This window comes from Cydia pomonella, chromosome 23, assembly GCF_033807575.1.
Source record: "Cydia pomonella isolate Wapato2018A chromosome 23, ilCydPomo1, whole genome shotgun sequence".
In the NCBI taxonomy this organism is placed as follows: domain Eukaryota; kingdom Metazoa; phylum Arthropoda; class Insecta; order Lepidoptera; family Tortricidae; genus Cydia; species Cydia pomonella.
This window is the reverse complement of record NC_084725.1, coordinates 5,969,668-5,991,609: the sequence shown is the minus strand read 5'-3', so window position 1 is coordinate 5,991,609 and position 21,942 is coordinate 5,969,668. Positions and strand designations below refer to the sequence as shown.

The 21,942-nt window shown below is 37.0% G+C and overlaps 2 protein-coding genes and 2 long non-coding RNA genes across 8 annotated transcripts in view; 1 reads left to right on the top strand and 3 right to left on the bottom strand.

The window, feature by feature from the left end:
• Nucleotides 1-2,149: 2,149 nt before the first annotated feature.
• On the bottom strand, nt 2,150-3,896 carry LOC133530557 (uncharacterized). The gene is made up of 2 exons (XR_009801334.1): nt 3,329-3,896; nt 2,150-3,257 (listed from the first exon to the last, which is right to left on the bottom strand). It is a non-coding gene; the product is annotated as an uncharacterized LOC133530557 (long non-coding RNA).
• On the top strand, nt 3,888-5,419 carry LOC133530558 (uncharacterized). The gene is made up of 2 exons (XR_009801335.1): nt 3,888-4,193; nt 4,265-5,419. It is a non-coding gene; the product is annotated as an uncharacterized LOC133530558 (long non-coding RNA).
• Nucleotides 5,420-6,718: 1,299 nt separating this feature from the next.
• Nucleotides 6,719-16,100, bottom strand: LOC133530662 (uncharacterized). Of its 2 annotated transcripts, none has more exons than XM_061868671.1 (5): nt 15,727-16,100; nt 12,858-12,937; nt 9,910-11,430; nt 8,936-9,703; nt 6,719-8,590 (listed from the first exon to the last, which is right to left on the bottom strand). In XM_061868671.1, the coding sequence occupies exons 2-5, from the start codon at nt 12,925-12,927 to the stop codon at nt 7,518-7,520; spliced, it is 3,432 nt and encodes a 1,143-aa protein (XP_061724655.1). In that variant the 5' UTR covers nt 12,928-12,937; nt 15,727-16,100; the 3' UTR covers nt 6,719-7,517. The 2 variants fall into 2 exon arrangements, with proteins under 2 accessions (XP_061724655.1, XP_061724657.1); XM_061868673.1 differs by lacking the exon at nt 15,727-16,100 and adding an exon at nt 15,546-15,700.
• Nucleotides 16,101-17,292: 1,192 nt separating this feature from the next.
• The window catches only part of LOC133530663 (endothelin-converting enzyme homolog), an 85,412-nt gene continuing 80,762 nt past the window's right edge, over nt 17,293-21,942 (bottom strand). For 3 of the 4 annotated variants that reach the window (XM_061868675.1, XM_061868674.1, XM_061868676.1), the window contains one exon: nt 17,293-21,139. In XM_061868675.1, coding sequence (XP_061724659.1) covers nt 20,963-21,139 — 177 coding nt within the window. In that variant the 3' untranslated portion in view covers nt 17,293-20,962. The remainder of the gene's footprint in view (nt 21,140-21,942) is intronic. The other variant, XR_009801352.1, reaches the window with a different exon arrangement.

Below are 21,942 nucleotides of genomic sequence, written 5' to 3'. Positions count from 1 at the left end.
TGTTATAATAAATTTCGAGTTTCTCTAAAAAAAAATCGTAGGTACTCCATATATTTCTTGGCTCGCAGTCCGCTAACAGGATTAAGCCAGGGTGCGGTGTGTCTGCCCAGACCTTGAGCCACTTGCTCTCACCTTCCTTGCGAAAATCGATCCTGATTCAAAGGTGTCATTCGATTTACGATTTCTTTGTAGGTAGGTAGGTATACGCCTGCGTCATAGAGAAATAAGAAGTAAGCATAGAGTGCTCAATCCATACATCAGTTTTGGTATCAGAACACATTATTTTCGTAGTCGACATCTAGCATCGAGTAGCGGAATTATCAGTACAGCTACTTGACAGTAGATGTTGCGACGAACGAAGTCTAATGCTCAACAATTTTCAGCTAATATTATAAACGGATTAACCGGAACTCTACTTTCAACTCCTACTTGTAATATTAGTTGTAAATTGTTGAGAAATACAATATTCGTCAGTCGCGACACCCGAGACATCTAGAGTCAAGTAGCGGTACTGATAATTCCGCTGCTCGATGCTAGATGTCGACAACACAAATAATAAGGGTTTTGGTATCAAAAGTACCTAATCAAAACTGATACACACATCACATTCCATAGAGTGAGCACTCTATGCTTACTTCTTATTTCTATATGCTTGCGTTAAGATTGTGATTTGGGACGCTTGCACAATCCACAGTTAGCGGACTGATTAACTTCACTCCTTGATATTTTATAGGAAGTCCCATAAAATAACATTTAACTAATGCTTTAACGGTCGGTTGTGTCCCGTTTTGGTGCAACTGACCATAAGTAAAAAACTTACATATATTTAGAGCCAGACCACGATAACTCTGCATGGAATTTGCAAGCAAGTGTGGCAATGCAACATAAATGAAAGTTAGGTTATTAGATAGGTATTTCGATGTACTTCATTTCCTTTTATGGGCACCATGCGGAATTCCATTGCAGAACAGAGATATTTATATTTTAGTCAAAATTTCATCACCTTTATGACCTAGGCAATAGAAACCAAGTACCTAAGTAAATTAATTGGTGCAGGGTAGATGTTCGCGCACCGCTGCGAGCGCGGCAAACCATTCAACGCGCGAGCGTTGGACTTTATTGCCTAGGTAATAAGGGTGATGACATTTTGACTAAAATAAAAATATCTCAGTTCTGCAATGGAATTCCGCATGGTGGCCATAAAACGAAATGAAGTACATCGAAATACTATCTAATAACCTGTCATTTCTGTTGGTTTTTGGACCATTTTGACGCAAAGTAATTTCTATAAAAATATGATGATTGATTATAATAAGTATAATGACACTTTGACGAAATGTATGTGAGTTAAATCTAGGACTAATCAAACTTCAAAAGAAAAACTGTTTTGATTTTGGTTTATGTAAGAAGTGACTTTAGACATGCCATTGCTAGTCAGTCAGAATGATTGAGGAGTACTTATAATATAGGTTTAAATGCTGACTGTATATTTTCTTCGAAAATCGAAAATCGTTAATTTAAAAAAATAGAGATCTAAGACCATTTTGACGTGGTAACAAGGGATCTAGTAGGTGCCCTCGGTGCCCCATTAAAAAAAATCCAACCTGTATGTAAAGCTACTTACAATCAGACCAAGATAAGTTGGCAGCGATTTTAACAGCCCAGACAGTGCAAGCGTTATTTAAAACGTCTAACTTCTATTGAATTATGACATTTACTTAACACTTGCACAAGCGCGAAGCGCTGGTGGCCTAGCGGTAAAGCGCGTAACTTTCAATCCGGAGGTCGCGGGTTCAATTCAAACCCCGGCTCGTACCAGTGGGGTTTTTAGGTGCACTCAATGTATGGGAACCAATATTTTTCTCATTAAAGCATGAGACTTGGCACACTTGTTACTAAGGTGGACCAGAGTCGAAAACGCCCGGGAGGCAGAGGGAGACACCCCTCTAGTGGGGAGGGGGAGGGGGTGAAGTTTTCCTACACCACGCGCACTGTTGGTCGTCATAACTACTAAACTACAGCTACTAGGGCAAGTGTGGTATCATTTTCGGATAAATAAAAGATGGCCAATCATTTTCTAAAACAAAAAAAATACCTTTACATAGAAAAAAATTGAAATACGGCCCAAAATCTAAAATCTTTTGAGTAAAAAAAATCTTTCAAGGTCAATAAATTTTTAATGATTACCGATATCGGATTAAAAAAAATATATTTAAAAAGGCGCATTAATACAGATTCCAAAAATATAAGTAACATTGCAAATATTTAAGAAAAAAATTGTTTAAAAAAATATAGAACACCGCGCGGCAGAGTCGTAAAAAATTCTTAGCCAATTATGAACATCAAAAACGAGTTTTATAGGTTGCTAGTGTCCTGTAAGCTGTAACTAATAAGGATGGAGTTTTCATTAGATATAGTATATCATCATATCAGCTCATATATGTCCCCACCGAGGGGCTCGAGCCTACCCTGCATTAGGGTGATCGGGCCTTAGTCGATCACGCGAGCCCAGTGCGGGTTGGTCGACTTCACACACAAGCTTCGAGTTTCCTCGCAGCCGTGTGCAGGTTTCCTCACGATGTTTTTCTTCACCGTAAGAGCGTCGAATAAACGTACATATGAAATCGAGATTCGAAAACACATTGGTATGCGGCCAGGATTCGAACCACGACCTCCCGCACAGGAGGTAGCGGTCTTAAGCATTACGCCACCGACGCTCTCTATATATAGTATATAGCTCAATTTTAATAATTATTTGATAGAAGACATTTTTTATCGTGTGTATAAGCATATTTAAACTTATGGCTCAGCTGGGCACGATTTCAAGTGACCCAAAATCTATAAAGAAATTAAACAAACAGTATAGAATTTTACTTAAAAATGTTTATTATTTACATTGTCCCCCACAATCGCAAAGCTCCGTGCACTTAAGTTGCCGCTGAAAGCACCGGCACCTCGAGCCGCCGCACCTCTTTTTGCATCTGCACCGGATCATTTCCAGGCATGCATCTGCAGCTACGGGCAAGTCTGTCCATGTAGGTTGCCAGCTTTCACTGACTTTTCTCCATCCCCAGTTAGATGGACAGGGAAGATTTTGATTCGGTGACATCTGATCCCATACATGGACTGCTTGGAACACTGCCCGCAGGAAATGCTGGTATAGAGCAGCTTTCGTCGGAGGTATATTCTCCAATTGGCGGTCTTTTTTCGAGAATAGGTGCTTTCGGGCTTCGTTTACGGTTGTAAATGAACTGGCTCTAAAACAAAACAAAAAAATTAGTTACTAGACTATTTTATTGTATTGCTAGTTTTAAAAAGTGCTTATTACCTGTCATATAAAATGACGACAAACTTTTCGATTACTGTAAACGCCTCGCTAGTACTCCCCTCATATGCTGCCAGAAACCCTTCTGTGGCATTGGGAAATGCGTTCCATGCATCTATTGCACTTTTTTTTCCTTTCCCGTTAAAATAGGACACAGTATCACAACCTGTGAAGGCATGGAACAGGGGGAGGACTTTCGCTTTTTGTGGCCCTGTAAAAGAAAATAATATGTTTTATATAGCCCGCCTAGCGTTATAGTCTCAGTGCATTCTATTCTATTCTAGCTAGTGGCTAGGGCGTAACGTAGATAAATACAATTTATAATTATTTTTTACCTAGAGTTTTTGCTATTTCGTGACAAGGAAGGTACTGGTGGTGTTTACCAGTACCTACGTGTACCCACAGCTCTTCTAGCTCAGGTACTTGTAGCACACTTGCGACTGCCAGCACCACGACGTCGGTATCAACAGTGCGTATCATTACCCGCGTATAACCTTGACTTACTGCGTCAGCCATGTGCACTATGATTCTTGTATCAGCCTCTTCATGGTTACATGGAGCTAATCTTTGCGTGTCGCGAGTGCTTTTTAGAATAGAATAGAATGCACTGAGACTATAATGCTAGGCGGGCTATATAAAACATATTATTTTCTTTTACAGGGCCACAAAAAGCGAAAGTCCTCCCCCTGTTCCATGCCTTCACAGGTTGTGATACTGTGTCCTATTTTAACGGGAAAGGAAAAAAAAGTGCAATAGATGCATGGAACGCATTTCCCAATGCCACAGAAGGGTTTCTGGCAGCATATGAGGGGAGTACTAGCGAGGCGTTTACAGTAATCGAAAAGTTTGTCGTCATTTTATATGACAGGTAATAAGCACTTTTTAAAACTAGCAATACAATAAAATAGTCTAGTAACTAATTTTTTTGTTTTGTTTTAGAGCCAGTTCATTTACAACCGTAAACGAAGCCCGAAAGCACCTATACTCGAAAAAAGACCGCCAATTGGAGAATATACCTCCGACGAAAGCTGCTCTATACCAGCATTTCCTGCGGGCAGTGTTCCAAGCAGTCCATGTATGGGGTCAGATGTCACCGAATCAAAATCTTCCCTGTCCATCTAACTGGGGATGGAGAAAAGTCAGTGAAAGCTGGCAACCTACATGGACAGACTTGCCCGTAGCTGCAGATGCATGCCTGGAAATGATCCGGTGCAGATGCAAAAAGAGGTGCAGCGGCTCGAGGTGCCGGTGCTTTCAGCGGCAACTTAAGTGCACGGAGCTTTGCGATTGTGGGGGACAATGTAAATAATAAACATTTTTAAGTAAAATTCTATACTGTTTGTTTAATTTCTTTATAGATTTTGGGTCACTTGAAATCGTGCCCAGCTGAGCCATAAGTTTAAATATGCTTATACACACGATAAAAAATGTCTTCTATCAAATAATTATTAAAATTGAGCTATATACTATATATAGAGAGCGTCGGTGGCGTAATGCTTAAGACCGCTACCTCCTGTGCGGGAGGTCGTGGTTCGAATCCTGGCCGCATACCAATGTGTTTTCGAATCTCGATTTCATATGTACGTTTATTCGACGCTCTTACGGTGAAGGAAAACATCGTGAGGAAACCTGCACACGGCTGCGAGGAAACTCGAAGCTTGTGTGTGAAGTCGACCAACCCGCACTGGGCTCGCGTGATCGACTAAGGCCCGATCACCCTAATGCAGGGTAGGCTCGAGCCCCTCGGTGGGGACATATATGAGCTGATATGATGATATACTATATCTAATGAAAACTCCATCCTTATTAGTTACAGCTTACAGGACACTAGCAACCTATAAAACTCGTTTTTGATGTTCATAATTGGCTAAGAATTTTTTACGACTCTGCCGCGCGGTGTTCTATATTTTTTTAAACAATTTTTTTCTTAAATATTTGCAATGTTACTTATATTTTTGGAATCTGTATTAATGCGCCTTTTTAAATATATTTTTTTTAATCCGATATCGGTAATCATTAAAAATTTATTGACCTTGAAAGATTTTTTTTACTCAAAAGATTTTAGATTTTGGGCCGTATTTCAATTTTTTTCTATGTAAAGGTGTTTTTTTTGTTTTAGAAAATGATTAACCATCTTTTATTTATCCGAAAATGATACCACACTTGCCCTAGTAGCTATAGTTTAGTAGTTATAACGACCAACAGTGCGCGCAGCGTAGGAAAACTTCACCCCCTCCCCCTCCCCCCTAGAGGGGTGTCTCCCGCTGCCTCCCGGGCGTTTTCGACTCTGGTCCACCTTAGTAACAAGTGTGCCAAGTCTCATGCTTTAATGAAAAAAATATTGGTATTGTCCTATAACGACCCCACTACCAATGAGTTCTTCGGAACTTATGTACGAAATATCGTTTTTTTTTAATAATCTAGTGTCTACGCCAATTCTGGGGATTAGTTATCAAGCGGACCCCAGGCTCCCATGAGCCGTGGCAAAAGGCCGGGACAACGCGAGGAAGATGACGACTTAACATTTGCACAAGCCGAGCTATCAAAATCGCTGCCAACTTAGCTTGGTCTGTCTCTAACAAAATTCCAACTGGCACACTGCAACCGATCCCCACATAGCTCCGATGTGTGAGCGATACAACCCTATGCGCGTATTATAGCGACATCCCGCCTGCACACCGGAGCGACGTGCGAATCGGATGCAGTGTGCTATGCGCCATAGTTGGGTAGTTTTACGGTTTTCAACCAGAGCATTATGTATGTCTTAACATGAGACCTTATTCCGTTGCAATAAGGTACTACATACAAAACCTTTTGCACGATTTTACTTTTACCTATTGCATTTAGTCTGTGACTAAAACAAACCCTTATATGAGGCAGTACATTTTTATTTTGCATAGCCTCCTAAACGATCAGCCATACAACTTAAAATAAAAATATTGCCAGTGAAATTTGAACCCATAAGAAGAGATAAAGTTAATTTTGTTTTGTTCGAAAATCGAAAGAAACAAAACAAATGCAGCTCTGTTCGAATTGCAAATGACTTAAATCAAAGAGAATTTGAAATAGAGGTGTTATCATCATGAAATCCCCAATAACCCAAACCCGAGCGGGTTGTGGCCATGTTGCGGCGGCATCGCTTAAAACGATGCCTTTGGCCTTTGATCTATTAGACGGCGCTACTTTTTAATATTTAACAAAGGATAAGGATCGAAGTCAAATGGCTTTCTAAAATCATGTGTCGAAAGATGGCAGTAAATTTACTGTGGCTACAAAATTTTCTTTGACAATCCACCTCTAGGTATATCAAATTCTCTTTACTTAAATTAAAGTCCTATGTGTAGGGCCTTAGAAGGTTAAGATAGGTACTTTCGGAGTAATAAATAAAATATATGAATATATAATTAATTTATTGACTTCATGTAAATCAATATAACCTATAACTGTATATTAACGTAATACGTAATAACGTGTATTAATACAACATAAAATGGAAATCAGTTTAAAATTAAAAGCCCATGATTCGATATTAATAATCATCTTAACGTTAATAAAAATAACGCTAAAACATCAAATCTCTTCAGTCATAGATTTGATTGGTCATTCTCAAAAAATATGTCTGCAGTCTTAATTGCCGCGACCCCTATAAAATGTATGAAAAGAGTCGTGATAATTAATACTCTGTATCTTTAGGTATTTAAATATAAGTAAACAAACAATTTGTACATTTTCGGGTATTTATTGGTTAACCAACCAAATACAAAACCGCCAGCGTCTGTCACTGAACCACCTGACTTTAAACCTTCATTATTTGATCATGTAATGTTTTCACCTACCCTCAACTGCCTTAAGGAGCCATTTGAGGGTAGATTTTGTTTACCTTTTTTAAAATACCTAAAGATACAGGCAGACATATTCTCAGAGAATGGCCCTGATTTGAACACCTTCATGGCTCAGTTATAGAGCACATACATATAACCGCGCGAAATAAACTGTATCTCTTTCTAATTAGGATTGAACAAAGAAAGAAGGTATAGTCCCGGACGACTTGCAGCATTTTGACAATGTAGTTATGTAAGGAGCAGTATAATTACGAGCGTGCGAGAAAGATAGGAACAGGCGGGTTCAATGTACTTAATTCTTCGTGCTTAGCGTCCTTACTTTAACCGCAATGTTTTTATCGTAAGATAAACTAAACGTTTTGTGTCGTATCTAAAATCATCATACTCTCAGCATTCCTTTTCCCCGTACCATATATTTTCTGGCACAAATCATAGAACTTCCAATTATTCAATTCTTCAGGACTTTCTTTTATAAGAGTTTTGTACTGAGTTCTAACTTCAGTCATCTTTTTAGAGCAAACGAGAGCACTTTTCTGGAGAATGTCCGCGGCTTCCATCCAAAGGTAACTACGAACGAATTTTGGATTTTTGAATTTCTCTAAATTCGCCAGGTACCAGCTGAGTAGCTGTTCTGTTTCTTCATCAGTCCATGTTTCCTCTCTTACTTTGATTTCTACTTGGTCGGGTTTCGGATCGTTTTGAATATCGCTCGTAAGAGCCGATTCCTTTGTCACGATTTCCCTTAAAATATCAGTGAAAGAAGTGTCTTCTCCTGCAACTTTTCCTGTCTGACTATCGAAATTCTGCTTCAAATAGTTAATTTTTCTTAATATATTGTTCAAAGGCTCCGAGATGTGATTGGCCAGTTCTGTCCATAGGTATTTATTTTCAAACTTGGGACTCACAAATTCTCCTACATGCTCTAAATAGTATAACAACGCTTGCTGGACTTTCTCATCAGGTAGAGCAACATCTGTGTAAACTTTTTCCCCTTTTATTGTTTTCTTTTGTCCTGTTTTAACAAATTTAGGCTTCATAGCAACTATTTTCTCAAGTAACGTGTAGTATGGTGTCTTTCTTTTGTTGGGATCGACTTCATCAGCTAATTGCAAATGATTTTCTTTCAATTTTGCGAACATTTTTCTACAGGATAATGGAGACATGTTTAATTTGGCTGATATTTCCTTCCACATATCTGTCGCATTTATTTCTTTCCCTCTATTCATCCTCAAATAGTTAATATAGTGTATCAGCAATGTCTTTTTGGTCTTTTTAGTCCATTTCTTGACTGTTTGTTGGGTTTCTGTTTGGACTTGTATGTACGGCTGCATTTGGCCATTTTCAGACATAATTATTTGTGCATTACTCATGTCATTGATGTCCTGGCCTTCGGGTATCACGATTATGCATTGAAAGTCATCGTCTGTAAAAATAAATAATTATTAGAACCCCATCTAACAATTTCACGATGGAATAAATTATCTAATCTACAATAAAGTATAATAATAATAATTAAAAAAGCTCATACCAGTACCTTCACCAACATATTAGGTTTAAAATCAAGTGAAATAAGCTCTAATGAAATCAAATATATATTATGATAGAAAATAAAATAACAAAAATAGGTATTTTTCTTAAACCTAGTCTTCACTCAACTTCTATTTCTATGAAATCTGAAAGACATAATGATTATGATAATGATGCAAAAAAGCAAAACAAAAATTGATATCAATATAATTCTAAACCTCAAAATAAAATATAAAATTACCTTGTACTTCCATTTTAACATCAGAAAAATTCAATTCTTCATATCCATCTCCATTTATTTCAATTTCTTGCACAATTTCACTCGTATCTTCTCTTGCACTATAAATCTCATCAAACATATTGAAATACTTCCAACTGATCTTAACATCAGGATTTCTAGTTTTCATTGTCTTAAGTTTCCTGTAAGATTTTCTCAGTTCTAGCAACTTATCGCTGCAAGCATCTTCCAATTTACCGATTTCAGCGGCTAAAGCTGACCATTTGCTTTTATCCTCCAAATTAGAGTTGATATCATCAAAATTCTGCGAGAAATAAACGATGAGTTGTTTAATTTCTTTAGCCGACCAGTCTTCCTCATCATCAGTATCTTTCTTGCCATTGCGCAATTTGGACTTAATGGCTCTGTATCCAAAGACTTTTTTGCAATGCGCGTAATACGGCCACAGGATAGGTTTCTCAGGCTTATTGATTTCTCTTTGGACATATTTCGTGTAGACTTGTTTTAGGTTTCTGAATCTATGTGCGCACTGAGTTGCTGAAATGCCTATGTCTTTAGCTAGGACTTCCCAAAGAGCTAGCTTCTTACGGAAAGGAGAGTTGAACTTATCCTTGTTTTTCTGGTAGTATTCGAGTATTTTGAAGGACTTGGACTCGCCGGGGCGACGTTTGGAGCGCTTCATGAAGCCTCTCTCGTCATACGACTCCTCGTCTTCGGATATGATTTCGTCGAACTCATTTTCGTCGTCCGATTTGATTTCAACTTTTTTTACTGAAATGTAAATATTGACGATAGATTAGAAAACGAGTAGAATTTTTTAAATAAAATACAAACAACACAATTTAGTTAGTACACCAAGAGGTCTAGGAGTCAGGTCAGGTCTAGAGGTCAGGACTAAGAAGTCCAGACAACTAGTCATAGTTTATCCACTTTTAAATTGGATATAACACTTATCTGTGTACAAATAACGCACTTACCTCCAACTTTTTCAGACTCTTTCTCCTGATCCTGTAACTTCTCATAGCCGTCAAGAAGATGCGTATCCATTCCATAAACAAATATGCAGTCAAACAACTCAATATATCGCCAGTCAATTTGCATGTCAGGATTCTCCTTCTTATCATCCAGAATACTCTTGTACAGTCTTGTCAACTCTTTCCACTGCTTTCTACAAGCAGCAATAGTCCTCCGCAGCTTCTTCGAGATAGCAGCCCAACATACAAAGTAACAAACGGAATCTTTAAAAACCTCAACATTGTCATAGAAAAATTGTACCAACTCATCCAACTCTTCAGTTTTCCACATGTCATTTTCAGCGGCTCGAAGGCTCTTGGTAGCTATTTCTAGCTGGACATCTTTACAGATTATATTGTCGAATAAAATTGCAAGTGGCGCTCGATTGCGTATTTCATATCCTCCTTCAATATATTTCCCGAGATGCTCGGCCCTTAATTCCTCATATTTAGCTTTGCAAGAATCAGGATTTTTGTCTATTAGGCGTCCAACCTCATTCCACAGGAAACTGTTTGGAATGGTTTTATCTTGAAACTCTTGGTAGCAGTCAAAGTAGTATTTTACAAGAACAGTCAATTCTGTCTGATTCCAGATATGTTCTAGAGATTCTGCTGGGACTTGTTGATACTGTTCTATACGCATTGGAGCCTGATATTTCTGCGGTCCATGTTTTTTCTGGAATTCTTCATCTCCTTCATAAATCTGATCGAACAGTTTCATATAAGGCCAGCTAATAGACTCTGGGCCTTCTAAGTTTCTTTTCTCCAGTAACCTTACATAGTTACTCTTGAAATTCAAAAAGCGTTTATGCCAGTAGTCACCATCATCTGTACCGATCTGTAAAGCAATGTTTTGCCACAAATTTCTTTGTTTTACTTTATGGCTACTGATCTTTTTATGTTTCAAGTATAAGTTTAACATTGCTTCTACATTTCCGTCCCCTGCATGTTTCGAATTTACCTTCTTGACGACCACAATGCCAGCATCTTCATTTGATCTAGCCGGTACTACAGGTTTAGGCGCCATTCTGGCTTTTTCCTCCTCTAAAACAGCATTGACATATTTGTCATCATGGAAAGCTTGGTGGCTTAGTTGGAAATACGGCCATATAACATCGAACCCCTTCTCTTGTTCTATACGCAACTGGGTATACTTTCTTTTTAAATTCCGCAGCTTCATTTCACAGGCTGCATGGTTTTTGTTTGAGAGCATAGTTTTGCAAGCTACAGTCCATAGATGTTTTTTTGTTGTTGCTCCTCCTAGGAAAGAGGTTTTATTGTCAACATAGAATACTAGAAGTCGTTTAGTTTCATCATCAGTCCATTTATCCTTAGCCCAGGCATGGTCCTCTTCCATTGGCTCTTCATAGGGAGCGCTGGATTGTTCGACCAGATAGGTATTGTCTTCTTGAAGCTGAGCTACTTGTTGTTGCTCAATGTTTTCAATAGTTGTCACTACTCCATGTTCCGTTGTGCCATCTTCTTCTACAAACAGAAAAGGTATACTTAAACAAAAATATAATTTTGCCCAAGCTCCCAAGAAGGACAACTGGTGAGACTAGTTTGTGAATTTTGTTTGTTAGCTAACATGGTTACGGAAACTGTTATGGACATAGGGTTCACTTATAATAGGTAGATTAAATAAGTTTTGTGTTATAAGTTTCATTTTTGATACACTCTTTTATCGCTGAATGTACTTTTTTTACTGTAAACTAATACTCTTTGAGACAATGCCCTTTAACCCAAAAATAATGAGGTTGCATTGCTTTACATGCATGATGATGATGAAGACCCTTGACAAGGAGAGCAAGAAAGTAGGACTGCACATGAACACATCTAAAACAAAAGCTATGACCAACAGTCGAAGAAGACTAATTAATGTGGCAGGGACTGAAATTGATTATGTTAATGAATACATATACTTGGGAAAACACATATCTTTTAGCCCATCTAACAACGAGGAAGAAGTGGACAGACGCATAAACACAGCCTGGAAAAAGTTTTGGTCCCAGAAGGAAATCTTGAAAGGTGAATACAGCATAGCCCATAAGAAAATCGTAATGGACACCTGTATCCTGCCTAGTCTAACTTACGGAAGCCAAACTTGGACATACACAAAGAAAGTACGTAAAGCTATAACGACCTGTCAACGATCTATGGAGAGAAGTATATTGAATATAAGGAAAATACAGAAAATTAGAAGCGAAATAATACGTCAAAAGACCAAACTTACAGACGCTCTTCAACAAGCTCTTCATCTAAAATGGCAATGGGCAGGTCATGTAGCCAGATATAAGGACAAAAGATGGACATTAGTAACAACAAAATGGACCGGACCGGCAGGACGGAGGCTCCGAAGAAGGCCCAAAAAGAAGTGGATAGACGACATCTACTCCGTCGCAGGAAAAGACTGGCTCCAAAAAGCCAAAGACAGGGATGAGTGGAGAAAAAGTGAGGAGGCTTTCACCCAGCAGATGGGATCTGCAGTCAGCCCCAAAACAAAGATAAAGAATAAAAAAAAATAAAAAATAACTGACTGTAGAACAAATAAAGCTTTAATAATAATAATAATTGCTTTATCATAATTATAGTTTCTATGGTCACCTCCGGTTTGATTGTATCATTATACTGCATTGTCACCCAACTTATGCAAGTATATCAAGTTTCAGCTCAATCAAATATGTAGTAGGAAGGGGATCTAATTTAGCTTGCAAGATTTCCGAACATGCAAACATAAGTAAAAATTTATATAATTAATTATGCCCAATCATTGGATTCCACACTTAAGACTAAAACTATTTGGCCATTGCGTGTGACAAATGTGCCAGCTAAGCTAGTGATCTAGTCAATCGATGAATTGACCCTGTTAAGGCAACCTCAACCGATCAGTAATCAACATGTTTTTTACTTACCATCTACATAAAACAGCAGTATTTCCTCATTCGGCTGCATTTCCGTCTTCACCACAATTTGCTGCTCCATTTTGGCTTGTCTGTAAATAGGGTACATTTGTGACGTTTTAAACTTAAAGAGTACCACATAGTTGGTAGTCGATAAGGTTGATTTCAAATTGTACTTTTATGGAACCTTATTGATAACCAACAATAAGTACCCTTTTAGTTAAATACGTCACATTTAGCCTTTTTAAAACACTGATGAGTGATGACTGACTACGACTATGGGACAATTCATCTAACCATGTACAGAGTTCTGTCAATATACAGTAGGCGATCGGCAACTGAAAATTTCCCACTATGCCAGGGTGTTGGAACTGCCGGGAAGATGAGCACAGACATTTATTTCTGAGTCATGGATGTTTACTATGTATTTAAGTATTTGTATTAATATACATATCGTTGTCTGAGTACCCACAACACAAGCCTTCTTGGCTTACCGTGGGACTTGGTCAATTTGTGTAAGAATGTCCTTATAATATTTATTTATATGTTGTTGTCCTAAAGCACCCCAGAGGTGCAAAGGGCCTTCACAAGCACGAGCCACGCCTCCTATCTTCAGCTCGCCTTCTAGCCTCACTCCAACTCAACCCGACCGCTCGTAGCTCTCTTAGGACCATCTCGTCAGGGATCGGAAACCGGTATTTTTTGTATAGGAACGAAAACGGTATTTTTTCGTTCTTTGTTAATTATTTCATTTCTAATTAGGCAATCTAATAATACGAAGTCGTTATCTGAAAACACAACTGAGTCCTACATTTAGAGTATAAAATAAACCGAAATATATGGTTATTTCGATGTTTTTGCAAAAAACTGGTTCCGATCCCTGCATCTCGTAGCTCTATTTATATAAGATTTAAAATTTCTGAACAAGAAAGAAATACAAAAGATGATGTTATAGGGTGGGTTTTCTTGAAACCGTTGCCCTATAAAAGGTTACCTGAGTTAGAGCTGGTTGCCATGAATTCTAGCATTTAAATGAATAAATATTTTGGGGACAATCTTATACAGATCAACCTAGCCCCAAACTAAGCAAAACTTGTACTATGGGTACTATGTGATGATATACATGACAACCGATTTGGCCTAGTGGGTAGTGACCCTACCCACGAAGCTGATGGTCCCGGGTTCAAGTCCTGGTAAGGTTCAACACCCGAGACATCTAGAGAGATGCTAGATGTCGACAACGCAAATAATAAGCGTTTTGATATCAACCGACCGGTTTGGCCTAGTGGGACCCTGCCTACGAAGCTGATGGTTCCGGGTTCAAATCCTGGTAAGGGCATTTATTCGTGTGATGAGCATGGATATTTGTTCCTGAGTAATGGGTGTTTTCTATGTATTTAAGTATTTATATATATTTATATATTATATATATCATTGTCTAAGTACCCTCAACACAAGCCTTATTGAGCTTACTGTGGGACTTAGTCAATTTGTGTAATAAAGTCTGATAATATTTATTTATTATTTTTTACCTAGTCCTAAACTAAGCAAAGCTTGTATTATGGGTACGAGGCGACGATATACATACGTATAGGAAACACCCATGACTCAGGAACAAAAAATCTGTGTTCATCACACAAATATATGCCCTTGCCGGGATTCAAAGCCAGGACCATCAGCTTCATAGGCAGGGTCAGTATGGACTAGGCCAGACCAGTCGTCAAAAGATACATAGAAAACTCAAAAAAACCATTTATTTATCAATAGCCGGGTCCACACAGAGCGAGCATACGCGCGAGGCAATTTCCTCACACACAAACCGGCCAGTGTAGATGCGCTCGGGCGACGAAAACGCACGCGCCGCCTCGGCCGAGGCACGCCTACACTGGCCGGTTTGTGCGTGAGGAAATTGCCTCGCACGCACGTGCTCGCTCGCTCGCTCTGTGTGGACCCGCCTATTGAACACACAAAGAAACGCCCTTACCTATATATGTACAGTCACCATCAGGTACATCGGAGCAGACAAAGTACTCAAAAATACCAGAACATGACTCTAAAGCCTTAAAAATAGAGGTGTGTTCAGATATTTGTGAACACCTTGGCCGCTCCAATATATCTGATGGCGCTGGACCAGTGCTACTACGCTAACGACTACTATGTAAGTATGTTCATGCAGTTCCCATAGTACACTAAGCCTATCTTAATTCTAAGTCAGTTGAACTTGGGACAGTAAACACTAAATATGTAATGAAAGCCATGGATATTTCATGTAAGTTTTATCACCCTCAGAATATCCAAGAGATCAGTGCTAAAGAACAGTGGCCTTAGGAAGTGACAAGGTCGAGGCCTCTCTACCCGGAGCTTTGCAATGGTTAAGGTTATGGTTAATAAATTTATGTAAATATATACTGATATTAAAAATAAAAATAAATACTTTATGACTGCTGCTGGTGCCAGATAATAAATAAACAAAGTAGGCAATTGCTTAGGGCACCATTCCTAGATTTTTGATCGAATCTGTTGGATAAACCGGGGCAGGGCGTCAGGGCAACACGATGGTCTAGGAATGCATGCAGGGCATCTAATATTCAACACTATAAATTAACCTGACCTGAACAAAATAACCGGATGTTTATACGCTACGTAAGATATTTTATTATTGATGTTTACTTGACTACTCTTGACAAAGATTCTACAAACCTTTTTGTAATGTAATCCTCGAGTCCTGACCAAAAATGTTCAGCCTAGCAGCGGTACTCAGTAACACTGATATACCTACTTGATATTAATATAACTTAACTCTGTCGTGCTAACATCAAAGAATACAGTAAAAAAAACCAGCACTGAGATTATGTTTGTATTAGCACCTTTGTTAACTTACCAAAATAAGGGTTTAAATTTTGACAGTGGCGGCGACTTCGCCGGCTTTGATTTGATCTGAATTTCTGTTGAAAAGTTCACAAGAAGCGCAGCAATGCGGTACAAATATCGCGTTTTTGTTCTGTATCGGCCATTTTGGAACAGAGAGGTGAGCGTTCCAACTAGCCCATACAACAAACAAAGTTTTAGCAGACTTAGATTATTTGATAATGCATTTTAAGTTAAGACAATAACATATGAAATCACGTACTTTAATGTTAAATAAAGTACCTAAATTATTAAAAATCCTATTGTTCTAAACATTAATTTACTTAAAAATAAGTTCTTTACATGTCCTTTAGTAAAGCGAGAAAATAAAGTCTACTTGAACGTAAGCTTCATACCTCAATACACTCGCGTGCAAAAGTGCATTGAAGATATATATTCTAAAGGCCTGTTAGACCTTGCAAATCGATCGGTTGCAGCAATGTAATGCAAATAGCATGCAATTATAGGTGATGTTTGTAGGGGCCCTAAAGCTCAATAAGGACCCAAATTGCCATATATGCGCGCTGCGTGCTGCACTCTTATTTAATTTACCGTAAACGATTGATCTCAATCTTACCTTACCTTGATATATCAAGGGCATTTTTATTATGACATTTTTAAGATTAACTTTAAGTACCTTTTCTTTTATCCACAAAGTGTTCTTAAGGAAACGGCGCTTTTTGTATTTGAGGCGTAATCTAAGTTTAGAAAGCGGAAGGGCTAACCCCCTTACCACTTATACTAGGTCCGACATATGTCGGATCTAGCATAAGTGCATTTAGCAAATAAATGAATATGATGGAACGAAAAGTGAGGTGAAACTCGCAGACTAATTGGTTCCAACTGGAACCAAAAGTGACAGAAGGCTGTAGTTAATGGTTTGGTTTGCTCCTTTTGGATTTGGCATATTTAATGACATTTTTATTGTTAATCGATTGCAGAGCCATATGCGTTGAGTTTGACCATTTATCCTCATTTACCGAGAAGATATTGTGGGCAAGCCAGCGAGATATGGTACATTATCGATGTCCACGGCATGGCGTTACCTTTCACGGAAAAACGACGTCGTTTTCTACATTTACCTATCTACAAACTGCGTGAATAAATTTGTAAAATATCGATATATACATGGTTTCTTTTAGATTTATTGTAATTTCGTTACAAGATATCATTAAAACAGCCACTATAATATAGTCAACTAATTAAATAACAATTAATGGTCGAGTCATGGAAGTCGGTAAAGACTACTTGACTAACGAACAAAGATTTCTAAAGCAAAGATCGGCCCGTTCATATAATTCCAATCGAACATTCTCTTTTCGTGCGCACCACGCGCACAATCGCCAATCGGCCGCAACTAGTTGCGTTGGACTCCACGATTGGTTCACATTCGTGTGCTCACCGGTGTGCTGGCGCCATTCTTGGTTCTCGTAAGGCCTGTCTTTATGACGTAATATGTAAGTCAATGCTAACGAATTGAATTGTGTAACTTGCATTTTTATTATGAATTATGGGATAAGATTTTTAAATGAAACAAAGATTTGTAAATACAAGTTTATATTTACGATTCTCATTAAATAAATATATAAAATAAATGTAAACGATTTGTCAGCGATAATATTTGTATATCTTTGAAATTAATCATTTATTTACCATCGAAAAATCACACAAAAGCGTTTTGTCTTTTTGATCGAAACTACTCCAGAAATCCTAGGGATTATATTACATAAAAATACATAAACACCATGTATAAGGAGTGTAAGTGTATAGCTAACCTGTGGAGCAATTACAGTTTTTTTGGCAACCGATTAATACTGTCAAGAGCTAAATTAACAGTTATATTGTGTTGTTTTACTTAAATAAATATTCATTTGTCTATTTACATTTGTTATACATGATATGGAAATATTGACATTGATACTGATTAATATTATAATCTAGGCTGGATTACTATTAACCCAAAAGCTTTAAAATTAATATATTAGACACCAAAAGCACGTTAACATTCAAAATTGTTAATAATTAAAATTCTTATCGAAATCGTTTTTTCAGTAGGTAAATTTTCCATAACAAAAAAATTAACTGAATTAATCAGATGTTGACAGAATAAAAAACATCTATCATTTCGGATAGACAGCAAAACGTAGCTCCTAAAATGGAATTAAGATGAATACTGATTATTAGTTTGGACACAGCTAAGATATTAGGTAATATACCCGCTCGCATATAGTATAGTATGAATAAAGAAAACAACATTTTCTTGTAGATATCCAATGAAATGATGGTTACATTGTGAGTCACCTACTTTATACGTACAAATATTACATTTTATGGCATATAGACATGGAAAACGACTTTTTACAGACTAGGGATGGGGAACATTGAGAGACAAAATGTTTATTGTCTTTATTAAATGTGTTCCCTATGCGTGTACTTATTTGCTATTACTCTTGTCAAGTACTCTTTTAAAGGCTGCCTCGAAACTATGTATGAATTTCTAAATTTCCTGCCGTGCAACGTGCAACCAATCTCTTATTGGCAAGTTTGCAAAATTCGACAAAGACGAATCTCAGTCAGGTAAAAACTTAAACAGTGTAAGAGTGCCCCTGCTCGAAATCCCCTAGCATAACAGGGTCCAAGTCTAATTGAAACTGGCCCTGGACGCTAATTTATAATGGAACAAGCTTACAGGTCTGTAACTGAATTTAATACGCACATTTGCAATTGTATATTGTAATTTGTAGCTGTATACAATGCACCTTAGGTTGAGCCTGATAATTCGTGCGAATATTGAGTTACTCGTAAGTACCGAAACATTTTTTTATATCCCCTAAAAACCAATTAATATTAAAAGGCTATAATGTACATACTCATTTATTACGAAGAGGTAAAAGAGTAAATAATAACAAAATAAATTCTATCAATTATAACAAAAGAATAACATCTAAAATAAAAAAGGAAAGTTACAAGATACGTTTTGCAGATAACTTGTATCAATAAAATAGACAGAAATTCAATATATAATTATTAACATTATATTCATATTCAAGGGCCTGTCAACCTTCCTAAATATATGTAGTATCCTAAGATTAATTTATACACTTAATTTAATAAAATTAATTGTATTTATAACCTAAATAAGGTAAAAAAACATTTAGGATTCTACATTTAAAGAGGTATAACAAATCCTTTATGATTAAAATTTCATTTTAACGCGAAGTGAAATATCAAAAAAATGTGGTACAAAAAATAAAACGGAATAATGTTAGCTCGACTGCTTGGTACAAAGTATCTCGTACTTTAAGTCAGCACTGTACAAAATGGTAAAAATGTCCAGCATTTTTAGATTAATACTTAAGATGCATATCTAGTAAAACCGAGATAAGCAGGTTGTAAGAGAAATCCAATCCATTTACTTTTTATATTTTATGAGAGGTATAATGTCGTTTTAATTCACCCCCTCGCTGATATTATTTTTTATTTAGTGAAATAAATAACTACAGTTTGGCAAGCCATATCCGTCAGTAGAAAAAGGCAGCAAATTAAAAAAAAATAGGCGCAAAGGATTCTTCTCCTATATAAAAATTAGAATTTCGCGCCTTTTCATACTGACAAAGTGGATTTGCTAGAGTATATTCTAACGACTGTTTTATCTAAGATATATATCCCATTTATCAAGGTTTGACTGGAAATTTTCTACATATCGTTATTTATCAAACTATACATGGTACTACGTACCATAAGGTTACATATTTGCTTACAATTAAGTACGTCAAAACATCACACATACACCTAAATATACAAATACATATAAGAAAAATATACCTATTCAAAAGTAAAATGTATTTATCTAAGTAATTGTGAGGCAGGTTGTGCTCATTATTATTTGTTTATACAGTAGTATTTACTTAGTGATACATGTAATGCTGACATCACATGTCACTTTTGGCCAAAATAATGGCCTTGCGTATTTTTCATCTCATTCCAAACGAGCGAGAGTAAAATACCTATGTTTTTACAAATAACACAACGTATGCCCTGGGAATTTAACTAATATAATCACGGCAACTTAACATAAAGATTACGTTATTCCAAAAATCTAAGATTTTAAAACAAGTTTTATGCCAAGCTATTCTTTGATGGTGAGATCTTGGCAGTGGAATATAGGTAAACAAAAGTTGCAACAATAATAATAAATACGGTCAGTTAGGATAACAGAATTCTATAAATAACATCAAACCCATTACGCCTATTCTTACAAAATGTATATACTTATAGGATGGCACACATAAATTTCGTATAGTGTTTTCCATTATCTTATACATTGATTCTATTTGACCAGTAACCCGTTAATCCGTTTTCATCACGACTACTCTAAGCTCATTATTATACTACGATATATAAAAATGCCCAATCATCCTACATCCTTTAATGATTAACAATCGTTCATTCTCACAAGCATATGAGGCATTTCATTTTAAATAGATTCAGCATATTCAATTTTGGTACTTTTTTATTTATTTTACAAAATCTTTTCTTCACCACCTTTATACTTCGAGCGTATGAATGTATTGAGCTTAAGTTATTATAATTCTTAAAACTTAGTAGGTACTCATACTTACATACCAAACACCTTACTGGCAGCTATCTCTTAAAGACGGATGTTAATATTTATTTACCTACATTATTTTGTCACTTTAACAGATAGGCTGCCTTCTGGTCTTGGAGGACTGCAAGCTGGACTATGACTACTAGGTTTAAATGACGCACTACATCTTTCCTTATATATCATCCTAAATGATCTAGACACCTAATTCCGGAAAGCTTACATTAACCTATAATAATCTAATAAACTTTTCTAAATTAAGGATGCAATCATTTAGGATGCTAAATTTAGGTAGGTGTAACACAGCTTAAAGCACTTTTGTTCTGAATTGTACTACTTGTCCCACCTGTCAGTGTCACATCACAACATAACATAACAGTCACTGTCAGTTCTTAAGATTGAATTTTTATAATTTTATTTGGTTGAAGAGCTAGAAACACTTAACACTGCCTGCCTTAGCCTTCGAAATGCTAATATTTTTGTTTAGCGTTAGTTTAATTTTACAGGCATTAACAACAACACACTTCAGGCGTAATAAATATAGGAACGCAACAGCACTGAAGCTCCCAAAACGCGCCAAACCAGCAAAACAAACTGCTCTGCATTACCATACTTCGCATTTATGTTTCGGATTCATTTTAGAGCCTATTGGACAGTTGAACTCCTTGGAAAACTCTTTCAGGTTAGAAATTGGGCCTATTACTCTGTATTTTGCGACAGTATGGTCATCTTTTTCTATTTGCATTTTAGTAGATTCTTTGGTCATTGAGGAACACCATACCTGTAAAAGAAAATATAACTATTTAGCTAAAGTTATGACTATGACTTGTAAACTTGTAATGTACCTACTTTATAGTAATAATATCAGTTGCCAAGTGTTTCCACTCCAAGACCTAGCACACAATTTTTTGTACATAGTTCATAATTATTCCACAATCTATTGTGAACTTTTATTCAGTAAGGGTTCCAAATTAAAAGGCAAAATGTACAACTGCTGGGTCTCAGGAGGTTAACAATGTTGTCCTCACATTTAACACATTCACTGCCAGACAAAAAAGGCGCACTACCCCAGAAACCGCTGGTCTATAGCTGCGTACAAAACAACCCGCCCAGCGGGTTGTCCGGCATCTGAACGAAGTTCATGAGCGCCCACCAGGTGGGTTACTGACAGTGAATGTGTTAATATTCACATGAATTTTATTATTTTATTTATTTAAGTAAAATGATTAAAGTAAACTTTTGTTGTTTAATCTGCAATGAAATCTGACAGTAAAGTGAATTCAGTCACGGTAGTGATTCCGGTAGTGATTCCAATTCTTAGTTACAGAGGGGTTTGACATATTGTCTCCAAGTGCAACAGAGGGGCAACATGTCAAACATGGTTCACGGTAGGCCCTCTGATTATGTGAGATGTGCAAATATATTGTATTTATCATACAGAGAAGTAATATTTTTGACTGGTACTATAGTATATTGTAGATTACAGATGTGTCTTGTAGACGCAGCGAAGAGGTATTCTTTGTTTCAGCTTACTATGTTTCAGCTATGTTGTGTTACTCTACAGCATTTGTCAACTGATTCTAG

Excerpts from the sequence above, each read along its gene's own strand:
- LOC133530662 (XM_061868671.1), bottom strand. The coding sequence starts at position 12,927 with ATGGAGCAGCAAATTGTGGTGAAGACGGAAATGCAGCCGAATGAGGAA. Across the intron at positions 11,431-12,857 it reads ACTGCTGTTTTATGTAGATG|AAGAAGATGGCACAACGGAA; the intron begins GTAAGTAAAAAA and ends TTCTGTTTGTAG. Across the intron at positions 9,704-9,909 it reads AGAGTCTGAAAAAGTTGGAG|TAAAAAAAGTTGAAATCAAA; the intron begins GTAAGTGCGTTA and ends TTTACATTTCAG.